The sequence below is a fragment of the Dreissena polymorpha genome, chromosome 4, assembly GCF_020536995.1.
Source record: "Dreissena polymorpha isolate Duluth1 chromosome 4, UMN_Dpol_1.0, whole genome shotgun sequence".
Taxonomy (NCBI): domain Eukaryota; kingdom Metazoa; phylum Mollusca; class Bivalvia; order Myida; family Dreissenidae; genus Dreissena; species Dreissena polymorpha.
The window spans coordinates 56,913,938-56,936,814 of NC_068358.1; the positions used below are offsets into that span (position 1 = coordinate 56,913,938).

Sequence of the window (22,877 nt, forward strand, 5' to 3'; positions counted from 1 at the left end):
TTTAATGAAGCAGACCTAGAAACTTCAAAAGTAACCAGAAGCGGTTTTCATAATCACCATCTTTAAAATATTTTCTGAATATTTTCTGAATGAAAATATTGTATAACATTGAATGCATGATATCAAATCCCATAAATGTGTCTGCACATCTCTGTGCACCTAAGTTTTTTTTAATAAATATATTACAGTAAAGGATTGTTAAAAAAAAATGCTGCTTTTTTATAAATAACATAACATTTCATGCAACCTTTTGAAAATGCTTCTTACATAGCAAAGGCAATCATATTAAAAGGAATAGTAAATGAGAATTAAATAATGTGGATGTTGTTTCTTTCACTTTTCAGTTTAATCTTTGTCAAACATTAAATGGTAAAACATCAAGACTAAGGAAAACAAATATGTTAAAAAAGATAAAACATTTTGACTGAGCTCAAACCGGAGACCGTTAGAACCGGGAACAGACTGAAGCATCTTAAAAACTCAACAATAAAAATGTATTAAATTTGATGCTGACAAACCACATATGGTACAATTTATCTGAGTTTCTATGACTCCTGTTCATACACCAGTTTGCCAGATCTTACTTTTCTGACATGATCTGTCTGAATGTCTTGTGTCGTCTGTTGTCTTCCTCGGGTTGCTCGTCGAGGTTGTCGGTATCACCCAGCGGCAGGTGGGCAGACTTGCGACGCTGCTTCTTCCAGTTGGACAGGTTCTGCAGAGGAAAAATTATGAACATGTTCAGTTATGATGAAGTTCGTTTGTTGCGCTTATCACCATTTTTCAACAATAATTCAGCCATCTAATTGCGGTCAGTTGACCTATTCACACTTTACCTGGATATGCTGATATTCCAGTACTTGGGGCTCCTTCTTTTTTCGGTAACTGACAATGACACTACTACAATTAGATTAGATTAGATTATTTTTGGTAACTGACTACAATTAGATGTAGGTAAATTTTTTCCTAGAAATACATAAATGGCAAAATCAACTGTCAGTCTTGTACAGGTTTTGCCACAACATGAACAGAAAAGTGAAAATGTGACAGAATTAGCTTTATGTTCTTTATTATCATCCTTCTCATGGGTCAAGCAGTTCAACCCTTTAAAATGAGAAAAGGGTTGATTAGTTCACTTTAAATAAAGCGCTAGCAATTATGCAAAACAGTTTGTTTGTTTTTAGCACCATGCACCAAGGTAATTTTAAGCAGTAACAAACCTTGGAAACCAATCAGAAGAGGCAACCTTATCAGAAACATTGTATATGAGAAAGATTATTAATTAGTGGGAGTTTATAATCTACTTGTATGGAAAATATTACTGATTTACATGCCTTTTTGGTTTTTATTTCTTACACATTGGACTTGAGAAATGTACATGCCAGTGTTTGAATCAAATTTAATAAGTGGACCTGAACTACTGATACACTTGCTTATTGCTTAAGGACAAGTTTCATTTTAGCTTAAAAAACAAACACAAAAACCAGTGAGTGAAATTGAGATTTCCATATTCCAGGTACACCTATGCATGTTCAAACAGATAAATATATATATATTAATTCATTCAGTGGTTGTATTGAGTTTGGGTTAAAATAATCATATATCATTTAAAGCATGCAAGTCTATCCCTTAAAGCAAGTACTTATGAAATATTGAAGCATGAATGAAGTCGTAAAGACTTTTTGTCTAATAAATAAACAGCAGCAAAAAACTTTTGTAAACCAACAATGATGGTAAATAAATAATTGCTGAAATTGAAAAGTATATTTCATATATCAGACATTTTACAATTGATATGTTTTAAAGGTAAGCAATATCTGGTGGCTAGTTAAGAAAACATTTGATATGTTATAAATAAAATGTTACAAGTCGTTAATGTAAAAAACTTATGTTAATGTTAAAATGCCACCCATGGCGGGGTTTTATAATAGCAACATAAGCAATATTTAAATATACTGCCTAATCCCTATAAATCATACAAAATTTCTGCTGACCAATTTCAATGCTTCCTACATATAAATAAATGTTTCAATAACCTGTCAATGGGCTGCAATAAACAGACTGTTGCAGTCAGTTTAATAATAAGCCCTATTTACATAAACCAACCATTTACAGTCCATTTTGTTCAATGCCAGCCAGCTGTGCACACAATCCGTCCCAAAGAATTCAAAACAAAAAAAATACTGAATAAAATTCGTAACACTTTTTCATTAACTGGAAAGTGTAGAATAACATTGCCTGTATTCAACGGTTTTGATTCTAAAAGTGAGGCAAAAAAACAATGCAAATAATGTCCGAGTCAATTAAACCTTTGGAATTCGAAGAATTTCCCCTAAGAAGTCTAAGGATGCTACGTCAATTAAGCTTTACGTTGACAATCCACATCCAATGCGAAAAAATGTGTTCAACAACTTGGGGCTGTCAAAACTAATGTGATTGGCTATGTTCTGAAATGATTGCCAATCAATTTTTCCTTCAACTATGTTACGCGTCAAGATTGGGCCATGTATTTGCCATAGAATGAATACTCACACAACACTATAGCATTCCACTTGTATGTAAAATTAAACTTGTGTTTTCAGCATTCAGCTTTACTTACAGGACAAATACATTTCATACTAAAAAAACTTTAAAATAAAAGTATTAGACAGTTGAACAGAGTTGCAGCTTTGTGTTGCACAGTTTTTTAATGGAAAGTATGCTTTTAATTTGATCAACTAGACTTTATGATTAATATAGTAAAATGAAAATTACAGCGTATCAATTAATATTAAATGGTATAATGTGGGTGTGTGATCATTTAATAGATGATCTTTGCAAAATAAGAAAAAAAAATGGGGGGGGGGGAGGGGGCGTGGGGGATGGTTTGGGTGGAGTGCATTGTGGTATGTCAGGTAAGTGTTGTTTTATCAAACATAATTCTGTCAAAATGCTTGATACAGTTGTCTGCTCTTGTTTAAAGGTTGGGGTCATGTTGGTAAACAAGTAAGCAAAATATGAAAGCAATATGTCAAGGGACACAGGAAATATTTGGGGTAGTACGCAAACTTTACCATAGATTTAACAATAATATGCATATTCTAAGTATAAAAGGGGCAATTATTATGACAAAATGCTTGATAGAGTTGTCTGCTCTTGTTTATAGGTTGGGGTCATGTTGGTAAACAAGTATGCAAAATATGAAAGCAATATGTTAAGGATATAGGAAATATAATTTGGGGTAGTACGCAAACTTTAACATAGATTTAACAATAATATGCATATTCTAAGTATAAAAGGGGCAATAATTCTGTCAAAATGCTTGATACAGTTGTCTGCTCTTGTTTACAGGTTGGGGTCATGATGTTAATAACAAGTATGCAAAATATGAAAGCAATATGTCAAGGGACATTGAAAATAGTTGGGGTAGTACGCAAACGTTAACATTTGCTACATATTCTAAGTGGAAAAGGGACCATAATTATGACAAAATGCTTGATAGAGTTGTCTGCTCTTGTTTATAGGTTGGGGTCATGTTGGTTAACAAGTATGCAAAATATGAAAGCAATATGTCAAGGGACATTGAAAATAATTGGGGCAGTATGCAAACTTCAACATTTGCTGCATATTCTAAGTGGAAAAGGGGCCATAATTATGACAAAATGCTTGATAGAGTTGTCTGCTATTGTTTATAGGTTGGGGTCATGTTGGTAAACAAGTATGCAAAATATAAAGCAATATGTCAAGGGACAAAGAAAAAATTTGGGGTAGTACGAAAACTTGAACATTTGCATGCTAACTGATCAGACGCTAATGCTAACGCTAACGCAGATGCTCACGCCGACGACGGGGTGAGTAGGAAAGCTCCACTATATATATTTCATATATAATAGTCGAGCTAAAAATGTGAAATTTTTGCAATGACACAGCTGTTCAGGATTTATATCCTTTATTTAAATCATGATCAAATTACATCAGCCAATTATTTTGTCATAGTAATCTTTAATGGTGAAAATGGTCCCCCCCCCCCCCCCGAAAATGGTGAAGATGTTTATGATAATAAAACCATTAACCCTTTACCACTTAGATAGTATTTTGACGAATATGTAGTCCCTTAGAAAGTAACATTTAATTAAATGCCTTTCTAACTAAATTCAAGTTTTAAGGCTTCATTTCCAACCCTTTGTTACCGATGAGCAGGAATGAGAGTTACTCAAGCAAATTGTTGACGGACGCACACACGCACGCACACACATACGGACGCCGGACATCACACGGTCACATAAGCTCACTTCCTGAGAGGTGAGCTAAAAAAATCAAAACCATCAAGAAAAGAATTTCCCATGTTTTTCGTCATTTTTAATATCTTAAATATCTTGTTATGGCATTTGCATAATTCAACATAAAATGATCTGATTCAAATGATTCAACATATTTTTTTTCAGTCTATATAGCACAAATGAAGTGTGTTTTAATGACCGTGTCAAAATAATAGGAATGGTTGAGAAATTTACGCACCTGTGATAAAATCCAGTCTTATAAAATATGGATCACATTACACTATTTACAAAACTGAAAACATAGTCACTCATTTTAAATAATTGAATTTCCTTTACAGGCATTTAAAACTACATTCTGAACTCTGGAATATTATATATCAAGTTTGCAAATGAACAAAAAAACACAACTGTTTATCTAAAATAACACCAAATGCACACAAGGAATTTTCCCAATGCTAATTTGTTTCTTTTCGTATTTATCATGCTGTGTGGACATTTATCTCCATCTCTTGGACTATGAAGGATACTTGTATTGGAGCAGAAAAAAGTAATAATAATGTCAACAGTCTGTGCTTTACAATGTTTTTACACTAAACAATATGTTAGAAAACACTTAAATAATCAACTAAGCATGATAATAGTCAGGACAAATGGCTAGATGGTTCGTATTATTTGTCAAAACTAACTCATTCAAACCATTCTAGTCCAAGAAAACATCTTCTTAAACATAATATTCTTTAATAAAAAGAATTAGTATTGGCACTAACTACACTAAAAATACTACTACTAAGTAGCCTTTGTATAAATTTCTCTGTATACAAATAAATAAACACTGAAAAAAAGGGGCATAATAAAAACATTCCATAACAATTCATTTAAGCCAAATCTTTTCCAGTAGATTTTATTTACAAAGAATGCAGGAAACAATATTAATCTGAAGAATCTCTAGCAAGCTTACTTACCGACTTCCAATCTGGTTCCTCGCTTGAAAAGCTGACTGTACTATTTGTTTTTCCACGCATGATGTTTGTTTCCTGCGCGACCTGCATCTGTCTTTTGGCCTGCTCCGCTAGTTCTGCAGCACCTTTCAGCTTCACAAACTGCAGTGGGTCTGGAATCGTTGCGCTCATTTTTCGTGGGTTGGCTGTCAAAGACGCCTTCCTTGTGGGATAATCCATGCTGCCTGACGACTGACGGGAATGGTTGCTATAGATACCGCCTTCCGCGCTGTCAGTCGAGGACGATCGTGTGTGAGCGTGTGAAACATCTGGTGAACTTGTATACATACTGTCGTCTTTATTGTCTGAGTACATAGAATCCTGGCTGGCCATGGAAAACCGCAAATCTCTATTATTAAGGGAACTAGTGCTCCCGTATTTCCGCATTTCCCGCATATCCGAACGAACGGGCATATTACCACTGGAGTCTAAATCATCAAAACTCGATACAGATTCACGTTCAACAGACTCTAAGGAATCATAGGAACTGCCTCTGAAATGGCTGTTTTCTTTGTGACTCTCCCCTAAGGTTTCTAGTCCATTTTTTTCTTTGCCGAATGGAAGTCCGTTGTAACACTCATCCGCTATGATGCTATCCCGTTTAGTCCCGTGAGTGTAGACTAAAGCCCTGAATGCGCTGGTATCAAGTGTGGGGCCTTTGAATTTTTCATTCACTGATTTTGCCAGCCAGTAAATGCAAACAGCGACCTGAAATCATAAAAAAATCATTAGCAATACATTTTTGTAGATCAAATCAAAATATGCTGGAAGAAGACCATATGAAATCACAGTACTCTGCGCTCTAGACCATGTTCTTCTTTATCTGTTTCTGCCTTATTACACACATATGGCAAGAAACATTTACATCAAAATCATCTTTTATTAAATATTTTGATGGTGAATATCACATTTTTTTTTTTTATGGATTTTCTATTTGTGATTCTCTGTTTGTAGAATGCAACATGATCTCTTTATGATAATTACGCCTTTGAATGAATTTTTTTTAATGGACTGACAAAATTTGATGTCTTCCATGTGAAAACACAAAACAATACAAATGAGCCTCCCTTTGTGAAAACAGGCTTTAATGCATGTTCATAAAGTGTAGTCCCAGATTAGCCTGTGCAGTCCACAAAGGCTAACCACGGACAACACTTTCTGCCCAAACTTGATTTTTGCTTAGATTTTCTTTAAAGGAGATATATCATAATAACATAGTGTGTCCTATAGATTAGTGTGGACTGCACTGTATCATAATAACATAGTGTGTCCTATAGATAAGTGTGGACTGCACTGTATCATAATAACATAGTGTGTCCTATAGATTAGTGTGGACTGAAGGAAATATATCATAATAACATAGTGTGTCCTATAGATTAGTGTGGATTGAAGGAAATATATCATAATAACATAGTGTGTCCTATAGATTAGTGTGGACTGCACTGAGGCTTATCTGGGACAACAATTTACTTACATGCATTTATAGCTCCATTTTTGTTTACAGACCACAGCTCACATTATTATGTGTGTTTTGATATAACTCTTTACTACTTAGATATGTATTTTGACGCATACCCTTTACTACTTAGATATGTATTTTGACGCATACCCTTTACTACTTAAATATGTATTTTGATGCATACCCTTTATTACTTAGATATGTATTTTGATGCATACCCTTTACTACTTAGATATGTATTTTGACACATACCCTTTACTACTTAGATATGTATTTTGACGCATACCCTTTACTACTTAGATATGTATTTTGACGCATACCCTTTACTACTTAGATATGTATTTTGACACATACCCTTTACTACTTAGATATGTATTTTGACGCATACCCTTTACTACTTAGATATGTATTTTGACGCATACCTTTTACTACTTAGATATGTATTTTGACGCATACCCTTTACTACTAAGATATGTATTTTGACACATACCCTTTACTACTTAGATATGTATTTTGACGCATACCTTTTACTACTTAGATATGTATTTTGACGCATACCTTTTATTACTTAGATATGTATTTTGACGCATACCTTTTACTACTTAGATATGTATTTTGACACATACCTTTTACTACTTAGATATGTATTTTGACGCATACCCTTTCCTACTTAGATATGTATTTTGACACATACCCTTTACTACTTAGATATGTATTTTGACACATACCCTTTACTACTTAGATTATGTATTTTGACACGTGTGGTCCCTTAGAAAGTTAAATTTAATTAAAGACCATTCTTCCTAGATTTAAAGTCTTCATTTCCAACCCTTAGATATTGATGAGCTGCAAACAGCATAAAACCTGAACAGCCTGTGAGTTACTCACTTTGTTTCTGAGTGGGAAGGGGTTAATCCCTTCAACACAAAGTTAGTGTTCAGCTCTTGCCTGAAGCAGGACAGATGCACATATGAATGAGCTTTCTAACAGTGGCATATTTATGTGGCTATTGATTATTAACGCTAATGTTATTTTAACCAAATTGGAAACTTTTTAGCCACCTTAGGAAATGCATTTAACCCTTTGCATGCTGGGAAATTTGTCGTCTGCTACAATGTCGTCTGCTGAATTTCTAAAATTAGCATTTTCTTCGATTTTTTTCAAAGAGTACCATCAGTATAGCAAACAGTTTGGATCCAGATGAGACGCCACGTTCTGTGGCGTCTTATCTGGATCCAAACTGTTTGCAAAGGCCTTTAAAATTTGGTTCCCGCACTGAAAGGGTTAACAAATGCATACCTATGTGATATTTTTAGACTCTAAAGTCTTTTCCTGAATTACCACAGACATATGAACAGAAAGAAAGACAGACAGATGAACAGAAAGACAGGTGATGTGGTAAAAATTTGCCCCAAAAGTTCCATTAAGGGCCAATGACAATTGTTGTTATTGTCCTTGCTGTTTATTTGTTGTGAGACATCCCCATTTCAGAATGCTTAAAATATCTTAACCTCATAATTGCTAACTTGTCACCAAAAACGACCCATTTAAAGGTCTCGGTAAAGTTCATCTGTGAAAGATGAATTAAATTGTTGCAGAAATGATGGAATAAAAGTAATGGAGAAAACAAAAATCATTGCAATGCCATAAAACCACAGACTTTCATCATTCAACAAATTAATCAAATTTAATTTAAATACTTGTGCAAAGTTTGGTCTTCATGAAAGGTACTAGCGCAATAACTCCATCATTAAGCTTTCTTGCAGAAATTTTTCCTATTTTAAGTAAAAGTGACCTTGACCTTGACCTTGATCAAAATGGACAAAAAAATCCAATTTCAAGTAAGGTCTGCTTGTTGTAAGCAATCAAGGCACATTATTTCAGCAAAATGCCCCAATAACACTACAGCTATTGAGTGAAAACCATTTGCTCTATTTATTGTAACAGTGACCTGGACTCAAACTACTCCAAAAGGAACCCACTACTAGTATAATGCATGCATGCCATTTACACACAAAATTTAAAGATTATTCTTGTATACAAACTCAAGTTATTCAGAGGAGACACTGTTTCTCTACTTTTAGCAACAGCGACCTTGAAGTTTATTTGACTTGCCCATACGCAGTCCACAGCTAGGTCAACATGGTAACAACCAACATACGAAAATTCAGTGCAACACCTCCATCCAAATTTATTGAGTGGAAACATTGTTTCTGTTTTTAGTAACAGATTCTGTGACATTGACCCATCTAGCCCAAAAATGCATTCCAAACTAAGGTCTCCAATTTTAATTTACCTACCTGCAGTTTTGAATGCAATAACTCTACTCAAATTTTAATTATTAAGTAGATACCATTTTCTATTTTTAAAAACAGTGACCTTGACATTGACCCGATGAGCCTTACATTCAATGGCAGACCAGGTCTCATTCAAGCTTACTTTAACATAAATGTTATAAAAATTGGCTCACATAAACTTAAGTAAATGAATGGAAACCACTTTTTAGAGAATTAACAGACAACATTTAAACTTAGGCAAATGTGTGATGATTCAAGGGAAAAAAACTAAAAGAAAATCAGGTTAAAGGGCTGTTTATCTAACTTGGTCAGATATCATGTCATAAACATTTTCATCACATCTGGAAGATGATACAATATAGCTTTTTGAGGGGAGGTTTATTTTGAAAATGTTTACAATTCAAGAGACATTATTCGGTAGGCCTTCATGCAATATGGCTGCTAATTGATATTTGCCCAGATATGCTCACAAACATTATGACCAAGTTTCATCACAAACTCTAATAAACTTTTTGAAATATGGCGTCAGGACAGCATTTTCCCGGACACTGCAATTTTCCTACACCCTGACCGCATGCCTGCCTCAAGTCTTCTCGTCAATTAATCCTATTTATTAACATCACCATAACGAAAAGTCACATTGTCACTTTAAATATATCAAACGACTTCATACTCCTTAATTACATTTTAATTTCAGGAAAGTATAGGTAAAACTGTTATGAATGACAGAGCACTCCTCTGGTTTAAACAATAGCGAGGAATAATAGACTGTTTACAAAATATCTCCAGATACAGACAATTATAAAACCATTTACATGTTGCCTAATTCATGTAAATGCAAAAATGACGCGCTTGTCTATTATTTTGCTTGACATTCTAAAGGTTATGAACAAATAATGTTTTTTGTGTCATAAACTTGCTTATCTATGATCAATGGATAATTATTTTGTAGCAATTGTAACAAGTTGTTTCTTACTGATTTATTTTAAACCAGTCAGCGATAATGATCTCTAAGCTCGCCAGACTGGTCTACACGCAATCATTTGACGCACATGACTGGTTTTCAATACCTGTTTTCACCTTTGATGTAACCCTGCGTAAGTCCTCAGTCAATAGACATGTAAATTAGACAGACCAAGAAATCAAAGGCCAGTGACATCGGAATCTAGTCCAGCAAGTAATTTCAAACTGGGAAATGTTACTGAAATACCATTAATATTTATATGAAAGAATTTATCTTGATTCACAGTTTATTAATCATTTTATAAAAATTGAGTTCTGATACACTGAATTACAACACATTGTCATGCAAGCCAATGACTTTTGTACAACAAAACCACAAATTGTTGTTTACTAGCTAAAAACCATTTTTTTTTTTCTTTTTGACTACACAATCTGCAATTGCAACATTTAAATGTTATGAAATATTTTTTTAAACACACACCTGAAGACAGGAAATGTTCTTCTCCATCAATAAAAACTAAACCATTGTCATGTTGTAATACAAGTTAAGTATTGAATAACTTAATTTAGTTTAAGTAATTTTCTCTTTAATTATAAATACAGCTTTTACCTTGCACAATTCTTACTTTTTAGTCCATTTTTTTATGGATTATTGTGTAACTAATAATCCCAATAGTTATATGACAAGTTTTCACCTCTTAAATTCTCTTGATTATAGAATTCCAACCTCACCCATACAAATCAATAACACCATTCTCAAATTGCTAAAAATCATTGTAAAAAAAATAAATAAGCACAGCTCAACTGCTGTTTACAGTCCAAATATGCAGATTTATTGAAACCGTTATCTTGTGATGTCAAATAGTTTACATAGTTGGAATAAGTTCACTACAACTTCATTATCTGTTTTGGCATGTAACATCTATACTTTAAGGGCATATCACTTTACACCAATGTTGATTCACGGAAAAACAAACAAATGCCTTTGTAATTGCATCAAATTCTCACCAACACCCTTTTTATCACAAATATAATCAATTTTACATTAAACACTTTAACCCCAGGATACAAAGTATTTACAATTATCTGATTCATTTACCGATGACATAAATCCATTTATAACTAGAAATGGTGCGGCAGAGGCCGACGCGTATCCCCATGTCGCATATTTGACCCAGGAGCGCCCCAGGGTTGGTAATGGGGACATACATAGTTGTGATTGACCGTATTGTCATAAGAGATGTTCATTATCAATTTGAAGTGAATCGGTGTTGAAATGAAGTAAATATAGTAAAATACAATTTTGGGTGGGTGTGGTCTATGTGGGTGTGGTCTATGTGGGCTGGGTGCCCCAGGGTTGGTAATGGGGCCATGCATAGTTGAGATTGACCGTATTGTCATAAGAGAGGTTCAGTATCAATTTGAAGTGAATCGGTGTAGAAATGAAGAAATTATAGTAAAAGGCAATTTTGGGTGAGTGTGGTCTATGTGGGCGGGGCGCCCCAGGGTTGGTAATGGAGCCATGCATAGTTGAGATTGACCGTATTGCCATAAGAGAGGTTCATTATCAATTTGAAGTAAATCCGCGTAGAAATGAAGAAGTTAATGTAAAATAACATTAAAAAAATGAGTGAAAATCTCTGACCTGGCCCCACCCCAACCCCCATAACTTTTGACCCAGGGGTCAGATCAAAATTCCAAATAGTGCAGGGTCGCACATATGCTCTTTGCTACAATGTTTGTAAGTTTCAAGGTTCTAGTGCTAATAGTGTAGGAGGAGATAGTGGCCAGGATGGACGGATGGACAGACGGAGATCAATACAATATCCCCACTTTTTCCTCGAAAAACGTGGGGATAAAAATTGAAAAAACACAAACTTTCCAGCACTTCTTGAAGGTTTTTCTTTAAAGGCATGATACTATGAGGAGGATCAATACTATAAAAGTAAGGGATATATCAATGTACTCATAAAAACTTTGTGGCCACAGCCATTCTAAACTTGATGATGTTTATGCCCCACATACAATATCAGTATTAATCTAAAAACTTTGATTCCATAGGTAATAAACCTATGTGCATAATCAGTTTTAACTAGAAATGGTGCGGCAGAGGCAGACGCGTATCCCATTGATTTTTTTGCCCAAAATTACGGCAGATATTTGGCTGCTTCCCAATTGCAAAAATTGACAATTTTTCCCAAAAATCTGACCAAAATTTCCCAAAAAATTACCAAATTTTCCCAATAAAGCCAATAAGAATACAAGGTCATTTAGCAATAATTGCGTAGAACGAGTGCCAATCCGCCGAACGACAACTGACATACATATTGTTCGCAAATGTAGCCGAATACGATTTTATGTTGCTATCCACACATCTCTCTCTATATTGCGGAGAATGCCGGCGATAGTCGATATATCCCGATTGAGCAGGCCTGTTTTTACACATGTCCAAGATGGCGGCAAGCAGACGAGAAATTTGCGATGAGCGGCAAAAATGATAAATAACATTCAAATTAACAACGGATATCATATGGTTATTAGGGAGTAATTTAATGCGTGTGTCAATTAACGCAAAATACTACGTATGAGATAAATAACAACAAATATTTATTAGAAATCTGCACAGTGAATGTGATTCACGGAAACCAGTGTTGGAAAATTGGAGTTCAGTCTACTCACGAAGTTAAAGCATTTAAGATGAGTATCGTTCAAAAATGGAAAGAGACAAACATGATTTGATTTATATGTTAGTGGATCTGTGTATAATCAGATTCATATGCATATTCTGCTTTATTATGTTTGCCATGCTGTACAATTTACTGAAAAAGCATTGAGCTGACAATGTCAAGTGCAAGATATTGAAAGGTAAACAAATAAAATATATTATTTTAACTCCATTTAATACATCATTAACACAGCAAGAACACTAAAGCGTGTTTGTTAATATTTTTTCGGCGTAAGCTGTATTAAGCCAGCTTTTCACCCTGACTTGACCTTTGTAAGTGTCCAATAATATTCAAATAAAATTTCCCGCGGCTAGGTACGAATGAATACACTTCATTTATTCCATTGGCTGATTTGAGTATAACACCAGAACATTGGAAACATATCCGCGTCTTTGTAACACTGTTTTACTGCATGAAACAATTTTATCTCTGATGAAAAGGCTCAATAGATAGAACAGTTTTACAATCAATTTTCGACATAAATACAGTTTGTGCGTTCACCTTTTATTTTCAGAGAATTACCAGCGCAAAAGCGTTTATACTAAAGGCTATATTCTCATATTTAGTTCTTACTTGCATTGCATTTCAACCTGCGAGGTTTCGGGTCAATTCGCGGCCAGTGTGTGAAAGTCAGAGTTTATATACAGTTCATCACCGGAGTTCGCAGAAGGGGTTGCGATCTTTTCATTGAAGGAAAAAATTGGAATCTATGCTATTTTTGTCTGATGGAGTAAATAGTTCGTTTAGTCGCTTTGTCGATATATCAATATTTTAGGCACAGCTGTTGCCTTGGTCGTGAACAGTTGGCGTAAACAAGCCGTCGTTTCAGCAGAGAATTGTTACCTAACTTTAATGCATCGCATTCCAATCCGCATGATATCAAGGTCAGTTTGCGGTCAGTTGCAGAAATCTTTATATAAACGCCGTCTCGTAAACTTTGTGCACTTGAAGTCTGTTTTGATCAGAAAGATACTAAATAAAGATATTCGGCGATATTATTGTGGTATGTCAATCATCGATTTTTAATATGTTTTCAACATTTGCATGATAAGGACCAATTTTGATAAAATTAATTAGAAATATTTATCCATTTAGACCAGTTTATTAAGCATGAGCACAATAATTCACTATACTATAATTTTGCAATTAAATAAGATTCGAGTATTGCCGGCTGACCTATATGCACTCGTTTATTTTCATGTTTCTTGTGTTTTTCTATTCTGTAAATATAGATATCTGAGTAATAATATCACATAAAGCAAAATAAGCCACGAAATCTGGCGCAACACCCCGTAATTGATTTGCTTGTAATGTAGCTAAGAACTGCGCAGAAAAAAGGCATCCGCTTCTTTTTATCTCATAGAGATAACTTTTGATCGTTCATAAACATCGACCACAATCAACGCCGTATATCTTTTTTAAAGATATTTCTTGTTAATATTTTCACCATATGATATTGAATTTTAAAAATGCTGAATTAAAATTAATACTCTTAAAGAGGTTGTGATTAAATTGTGTATTTAAGAATCTATAGATTATTGCAAGTTTAATATGCATGTGGAAGGATATTAACTAAACATTGTCTTAAGGTTCTAGTGCTAATAGTGTAGGAGGAGATAGTAGCCAGGACAGACGGACGGACGGACAGACAGACAGATGGACAACCGGACAGACGGCAAAGATAACCACAATATCCCCACGCTTTTCAAAAAGCGTGGGGATAATAAATCTATCCAATTTTCCCCACAATTTAAGGCCAAACACTGATTTTTTTTCAAACTTATCTGATATGGAAATGTGGATAAACCTTTTTTTTTCCTTTCATCAGTACAGGTAGGCCCAGTAAAAAAAATCATATAACACTTTTTGTATAGGACTTAACATAATGATGATGTATACATATGGATTTTTTGAAGCGCTATGTGGTGATTTGAAATACTGCTTTCAATGTCTGATTCTCGCTGTCCTCATAAGGAAACCTTGTTTAGCCCTTTGCATGCTGGGAAATATGTCATCTGCTAAAACGTTGTCTGCTGAGTTTCTTAAATTAGCATTTTCTTAGATTGCTATTCTGATAGTATTCTTTGAAAAACAAACAGTTTGGATCCTGATGAGATGCCCTATTCTGTGGCGTCTCATATGGATCCAAACTGTCTGCAAAGGCCTTCAAAATTCGGTTTCAGCACTGAAAGAGCTAGTCCAAGTAAGCTATCCGAAGGATGCCTTGTAGTCCTGAGAACAACCCAGGACATTTGTGAACATCTATACAGGCCTTGACTATACAGTCCTTGACTATACAGTCCTTGACAATCAGGTATGAACGCTGCTGATCTGGCTAACTGCCTAGGATTTTTCAAATGCTTTACACAATTAAATCTTCAGGAAGACATCAATAACTGAAACAATCAATGTCTGACCAAGGCAATACCAGAAAAGGTCAAAGTCTTCATCCTTCCTGAACAAGTATGGAGTGATGTCATTGTACATTAAACAAACACCTAACCATAGTCAAACTATCATGAACAAGATTATTAAATACTAATTATCACAACGTTGGTGTTTGTTTTCATCAGTGGTCAATGTCCAAACTTTCTCTTTATCAAATATAGTTAGTTTCATTGTAGATGTTTGGATGTAATATTTCTTCAAAATTTATTATTTCTGCAATTTTATGCATATTTTATTATTAAGAGTGTTCAATGTATGTTTTCTTAAAAACCAAGGAGCTCTAGTTACTAAAAATCTTATTTTAAGTCCTATCTATTACAGAGTCACAAACCAGAGCATTCTATACCATTAGACATATCTGGTCCCCATAAACAGCTGTAAAAGTCATAGAATTCTTCAAAATCCAAAACTTTGACTGGCGTTAGGTCACTGGATTAGCCCAACAATGATAAAACTTTTCGCGACAAATCCGTAGATAAACAACATTCCAACACTGTATTCACAATGACCGCCTGCACAGATTTAAGTTCGGCCCTGAATCAATACAATCTGGACATTTGATTATTTCCATGTCAAGACCCCCAGGAATGTCCATTGTTGTCATTGTCAAAAGGCAATTTCTGTTATTCACACAAAATATATGAGCCTCGCTCTGAAAATGGGGCTTAATGCACAGGCTAATCAGGGACAACATTTTCCATTATAATAGATTTTTTTTTATTTAAATGAGGTCTCTTCGAAAGAAAATTCAGTCAAGGTGGAAATTGTCATCCCTATTTAGCCTTCCCAGACAACACAGGCTAATCTGGGATGACACTTTAAACACAGGCTAATCTGGGATGACACTATAAACACAGGCTAATCTGGGATGACTCTTCAAACACAGGCTAATCTGGGATGACTCTTCAAACAGGGGCTAATCTGGGACGACACTGCAAACACAGGCTAATCTGGGATGACACTTTAAACACAGGCTAATCTGGGATGACACTATAAACACAGGCTAATCTGGGATGACAATTCAAACACAGGCTAATCTAGGATGACACTTCAAACACAGGCTAATCTCGGATGACACTTCAAACACAGGCTAATCTGGGACCACTCTTCAAACACAGGCTTATCTGGGATGACTCTTCAAACACAGGCTTATCTGGGATGACTCTTCAAACACAGGCTAATCTGGGATGACTCTTCAAACACAGGCTAATCTGTGATGACAACACATTAATTCAAGTTTTTCCAGAGAAAGGCTCAATCGATTTCACATCATTTATCAGGCCGCCATTTACTACTCAAAATTTGCTAAGGATCACTTTGTATTTTCACATTATCTTCAATTTAATTTAATGTAATTTAATGTAGTTTAAATTGTTATTTTGCAGGTTTTCATATTAGAATGTGTGTTTTTGATTTTATTTTGATGTATTGATTTATCATTGATGCGTGACGCTGGCTGAATCTAGCTAGGGGTGAACTTCAAATTACACATACTATAAAAAGTGATCCTTAGCAAATTTTGAGTAGTATATTTAAACAAGACTATTGCAAAGCAATATATTTCCCTTACCGGCTCCACCATTGTCAGATTTTTTTTTATTTGTTGCCATAGCAACCAGAATTTTTTAAGTAGGAACAAAATTAAATGATGTGCATAATGTCCATATTGCCATCTATCCATGTTTCAAGTTTCATGAAAAAAATATTAAGAACTTCCAAGTTATCGCAGGATCCAGAAAAGTGTGACAGACTCACAGACTCACGGACTGACTGACTGACTGACACACAGAGCGCAAACCATAAGTGATTCCGGTAGGGGACAAAAACACTTCAATGAAAACAAGTGATAAACTGTTGCTTAATATAAATGCTAATTAACTAGGATTTAAGCTTAAATCATTAGTCACTCGTAACAATATGTGAGCTTAAAATAATGGTGATGAAATTTCTATGCAATCTTTTATTTTTTTCTTTGCATCCCCATGAATGACGCATCATTTTAACAGTCCTTAGGCTACAAAACATCATATGTATTATGTCTAACGGGCAAATATGTGAGATACACATTCCATTGCAAAATTTATGACTGTTGCATGACAAAGTGACTGTTATGACTCTTTAAACTTTTACATCAAAGCCTCACATCACATAATTACATAATTATTTCCACAATGACTTGTTCAAAATTAAGTTGATCTTCGTTTAAAAGAAAAAAATTATTGGCATGTTGACATAAATCAAATAAAGGTAATGAAAAAATGTTGCGATGAAAATTAACAACATCTTGAAATGTTTAAATCATTTCTTATTTTTATATAATATTTAAATGTAGGACTCGTACATTTTTGTAACATCCATAAGATTTAAAAGGTGCCTAAATATTAAAGAAAAAGAAAAAACCCGAGGGCCCTTATGAAACTAAAGTGACCAGTTAGACAGCGCCAAAATGTATAAAGAAGTTAAAGCAGTACCATACCATTTGGGCCCAAAGTTGGGTTTTTTGTTTCTCATATTGAAATGATATAATTGTCAAAGTAAGTTCAAACTAATCCACTTTGAAAATGTTTCAAATACAACATAAAGATTAACAAAAATAAAGATATAACAAAGAAATAACTTTTAGTTTAAAACAGAGCCAGTTTTGACAAAAAATATTATTTAATTTTTCTGCAATCGCAAATCAGCTTTGTGCCACCCAGGGCAGTGTCATCATTTGGTCAATATTAAGCAGGTTTGGTGCATATTTAACATGCACACTGCTCATATATATAAGAAAGAATTGACATATTTTAGGGACCTAGACTGTTAATAAAAACAGTTTTAGTAGTATACATTTAGGTGAGCTCCAATATAATCCATGATGGATTCCAATTACTTTAACCTAGTCCATTTTTTGACAAACTATCACAAATTCACAAAATAAGTTTTAAACTGCACTTACAATTCCGCCATATCATTTTGTTCTAAGATATTTTAATTCTTACATCAATGAATGCAGGTGGTTACTTCAGATTTTTGACTTCTACTGAAACATTTCTTTCTTCTAAGTTTCATTTTTTTCCTCAAATACATTAGAAGAAGTGAAAATAGATTCCTCTTTAACTTCATTATAAAGAAATAAAAAATCGATACAAGTTCAGAAAAGTTCAGAAAGATATGTCCGCCTTTTGAAGATTAAACATAACCCATCCACACACATAGATTGTACTCCAAACAACAGTTCATATATCCAAACAAAATCTCTGTCCAACCAAACAGGGACCAACAAGTTACTTAATAAATCAAACCACACTGAACCAAAGACAGGGCACAAGTTTACACTGCAGTTGGCAACATTCATTGCATACTTTTGCAGGCCATCTTTTGGGTCACGGATTTAGTACTTTCATCTGCCATGCGACTTTTATATTAATGTCAATAGCCTAGCTTGTATCTCCCCCAAAGGCAGTCGGCAAAAACTGGTATTTCCTTAGTGTTGTTTAGTTCACCTTTGGCTTGATATGTTTCTAGTTTTCTGTCAACAAGATTATGCTAATTAGGTTTTAGACCCCATTATGCGTGAATGAATGTCAGCTTATGTCAGTTTTTTACACACGAGAAAACGGTACTGAATTTAAAGCAGTTAATTCTTTAAATTCTCAAACAATTATTTAAAAAATTGGGACTGTGTGACCTATCATGAAATCTGATGCTACTATTACAAAGGCCAAAAAAATCTTCATTTAAGGTGCAGGATATAAATTAGCTTGTATTTCATAAGAATATCTTCAATTTTGCGGGGTGCATGAGAACTTATAAACGGCGCACAATTAAACTTCTTAAAAGGTGCTTTTAAAGTTCACCAGGAATTTGCATCAAAAGTTGTACAGTTTAATTGAAGTTAATACTTTTCACTGATGTGAAAATGATTTCGCATTTAAATTTAAGATACTTTAAAACCACTGAGCAAGATTTACGACACTTCTCATGTATATCATCAAATTTATGCAGATATTACAATATAATGCTGTCAACGAGTGGTCAAGTAATTTGCCATAGATGAATTATATAGCATGCTGCAGTGGTTATTTGGGAACTTTATAATCAAAGAACATTTTCCATGTTCAACAAATTTTTATAAGTTAACTTGCCATGTGCATTATGGAACTTTCTGGAATTCAGGGAAAATTACACATAACTATTTTATAATTAATTATGGTTAATATTTTAAATTCCCCAAAATGCATGCATATTTAAAGCATGCTACTATAAACAAGAGCTGTCACCATTGGTTGAATTTTGCCCCCTATAAACGCTTGATAGAAGTTATGAGCTTTTTTCGAAACCTAAACGCAGATTTCAAAACCTAAACGCGGACCCTATGTTCAAGGTCAGGGTCACAGGGGTCAAAATTTGTGTGCGTATGGAAAGGCCTTGTCCATATACACATGCATACCAAATATGAAGGTTATATCTCAAGGGACATAGAAGTTATGAGCATTATTCAAAACCTAAACGCAGATTTCGAAACCTAAACGCAAACCCTAACTTCAAGGTCAAGGTCACAGGGGTCACAATGTTTGTGCGTATTGAAAGGCCTTGTCCTTATACACATGCATACCAAATATGAAGGTTATATCTCAAGGGACATAGAAGTTATGAGCATTTTTCGAAACCTAAACGCAGATTTCGAAACCTAAACACTGACCCTAAGTTGAAGGTCAAGGTCACAGGGGTCAAAATTTGTGTGCTTATGGAAAGGACTTGTTCATATACATATGCATACCAAATATGAAGGTTATATCTCAAGGGACATAGAAGTTATGAGCATTTTTTGAAACCTAAACGCAGATTTTGAAACCTAAACACGGACCCTAAGTTCTAGGTCAAGGTCACAGGGGTCAAAATTTGTGTTCGTATGGAAAGGACTTGTTCATATACATATGCATACCAAATATGAAGGTTATATCTCAAGGGACATAGAAGTTATGAGCATTTTTCGAAACCTTAACGCAAAGTGTGACGGAGAAATGGACAGACAGACAGACAGATGGACAGACGGACAGACGAACAGACAGACGGACAGTCCAATCACTATATGCCCTCTTTTCTTCAAAAGGGGGCATAAAAATTACCAGTGATAAATTCTTTGTGCTTTTCAAGACGGTATTAAAATTAACCACATTTTACATAAGAAATCTTAATCTAATGATGCACAAAATCTGGATTATAATGCTTGCCATCAAGGTCCAGATTTTTCAAACAAAAACCCCCACCTAAATTAGAAAGAAAGCATACACAAAATTACCACAATTGTTTGTAATTATTTTAGTGTTCACCATATCCTTTTGGCCATAAAGCAAACAGCTATTGGCTAATGAGACACATGTACCAACAACATCGCTAATTACATACTTTGAAAACAATTAACTTTAAGTGACGAGTAGTACGCCATTATAAATTGCCAGGACAGATGATAATTGCGGGTAATTTGTCTGCACAAAGCAAAGGATGAGGATACACCTTGACTTGACTTCCTCATATAAGGATCCTTGTTGCTACCAGGGAAACCATCTGCTATGAAACATATGGGAAGTCACACAATTGTTTACTTGTGTATGAGTGTCAGTGCCTTAAAATGGAAATATGTTCTTCTTACTGGACTACACCAAATACCATACATCCACTCTACTGTCTATGGCTTTACCTTTGTGAATTGCAATATATGGATATCTCCATGGGCTCTACTGTATCATGCATATTATGAGGTTCCTTAGTGTCTTTCCAATTATCTTCTTTGACAGATAAGGATCAAGGCAGACCAAAGGTACATAGGTCCAACCTATATAATGTGGAATCCTCTTGGTATTGTTTTTTATTTGGTGGGGGGGGGGGGGGGGAGGTTCCTAATGTGGAAGTGAGTGTATTGGTTGCTACTTAGGCAGATACCAATAATATATTTTTATTAAGATAAGTTCGAAAAGCATGTATACATAAGCAAAACAAATCAGTTTATGAATTACAGAGACATTACAGATAAATGTTGGTGTATGAAGCACATAAGGATCAACAATAATCAAAGTACTGGCAGTACTGGTGTGAAGATGCTTTTGAAGAGGATGGATATAAAACATCAATTTAAGTTTATCTATATCACCACAATTGTGTATGTTGATACGAACATTTGGGTACCATAAAAAATTTGGGTACGAAAATTTTGGGTACGAAAAAAAATTTGGTACGAAAACATTAAGTATGGCAATACCTTCATGATGATTCTCGAAAGTAGGTATGAGCACATAGCCGGACCGTGTGAGCTCAATCGTATGAGCACTTGACTATTCGAGTTCGCCCACGAACATATGGATAAGTTAACTAATAGCGAAATGACCTTATACATGTATATGCTGAAATTTAACAATCGAACGAAATATCAAACATGGTATGTACACTTAGGTGGTTGTGTAATTTCTGTTAGAATATCGTATTCAATATGTAAATTTTAAATGATTGTGCCCGCACTTGAGTTTGTTGCCTTGTTTGAGTCTATACGCGCCTAGGCTGCACCCAGTGTGTGTATTTGTGTTTTTCCAAGGTAATGAGTTACCTCCGCGCTGAGGCTGCATAATGTTGGGACCCGGAGTGTGTCCAGTACTCCTACCTAATAAGATTAGATTGACGACAGTAGGGACAAATTTTGAATGATAGCTGCAATTTCCAGCTATTTGTTTTGTACTGAAATACTTTTTAATTTTTTATATGGTCAAATGCTGCGGGGGATGAGATTATCCGGAAAAAAACACCTGTCCGGAATGGTGACCACAAAACATACAAAATATAACATTGCGCCGGGAGCGGGAATCGAACCGGTGTCGTAAAGGTGAAAAAGCGAACGTCCTTACCACTGCGCTAGCGGGACGGACAATTACGCAAAAGAATATCGTTTTATCTATATATATCATAGCAGTGCATCATTTACAATTTGCAGGTTGGAAATTGTTCGCATTCTTTAGTTTTGTGATCACGTAAAAAGTTAATTTTACATGTTTTATTCGCAATTTATTTACTAAATCGAGAACAAATATCAAACAAAATAGAGAAAATATATAGTTGTTTCATTGGTCCATAAAAATAAAATGGATGTAAAATTACTAATTTGAAATTAACGTTCTGATACACTTATTGAATCTGTTTCCCCAGGATATGCTGTTCTATTAATATTTACCTTTATCAACACGAACGACAACTCTGCTAGGAGAATGTTATCAATGAAAATCAACGAGCAATCTACTACGCAGTGGCGAATGCCAAGGGAAGTAACTGAAAAATCTAGTTATCTCAATCGGACTGGCTCGGTCTTTTACATAGGTCGCCATTGTGAAGAATTTTTTTACTGGTTATCAAACCTTGGACGCTGCTGTTCCAGCATCGTCAAAAACTGGGTAAAACAAGCGATGAGGCCTAATCTGTTTCTAGTGAGTATTCATGAGAGATAACTGACTTAAAGGTCTCAAATTGAGCAAGACAATGACAAAACCTGGATAAGTTACATATGTGTGAGGAGACAAAAATTAACCTACACAATTGAAATTAGTTGTGCAACAATACAAACAAGGGACAAAATTGTCACAAAACCAGGTTTTCAATTTGAAAAAAAAAGTCTGATGAAGGGAGACAATTCAAACTGATCTGATTGTTAAAACATACCCCCTTGTTTCAAAAATAAATCTATTTGTAGTCGTGGGGAC

At 34.6% G+C, this 22,877-nt stretch overlaps 1 protein-coding gene across 8 annotated transcripts in view; it reads right to left on the bottom strand.

Moving 5' to 3' along the window:
• The window catches only part of LOC127878914 (LIM and calponin homology domains-containing protein 1-like), a 159,205-nt gene that overhangs the window by 42,376 nt on the left and 93,952 nt on the right, over positions 1 to 22,877 (bottom strand). For all 8 annotated transcript variants that reach the window (XR_008048848.1, XR_008048845.1, XR_008048847.1 and 5 more), the window contains exons 6-7: positions 5,222 to 5,965; positions 585 to 715 (exon numbers count right to left, since the gene is read on the bottom strand). Coding sequence is in view for 3 of the 8 variants with exons in the window: in XM_052425462.1 (XP_052281422.1) it covers positions 585 to 715; positions 5,222 to 5,965 (875 nt within the window). In the remaining 5 variants the exon portion in view is untranslated. The remainder of the gene's footprint in view (positions 1 to 584; positions 716 to 5,221; positions 5,966 to 22,877) is intronic.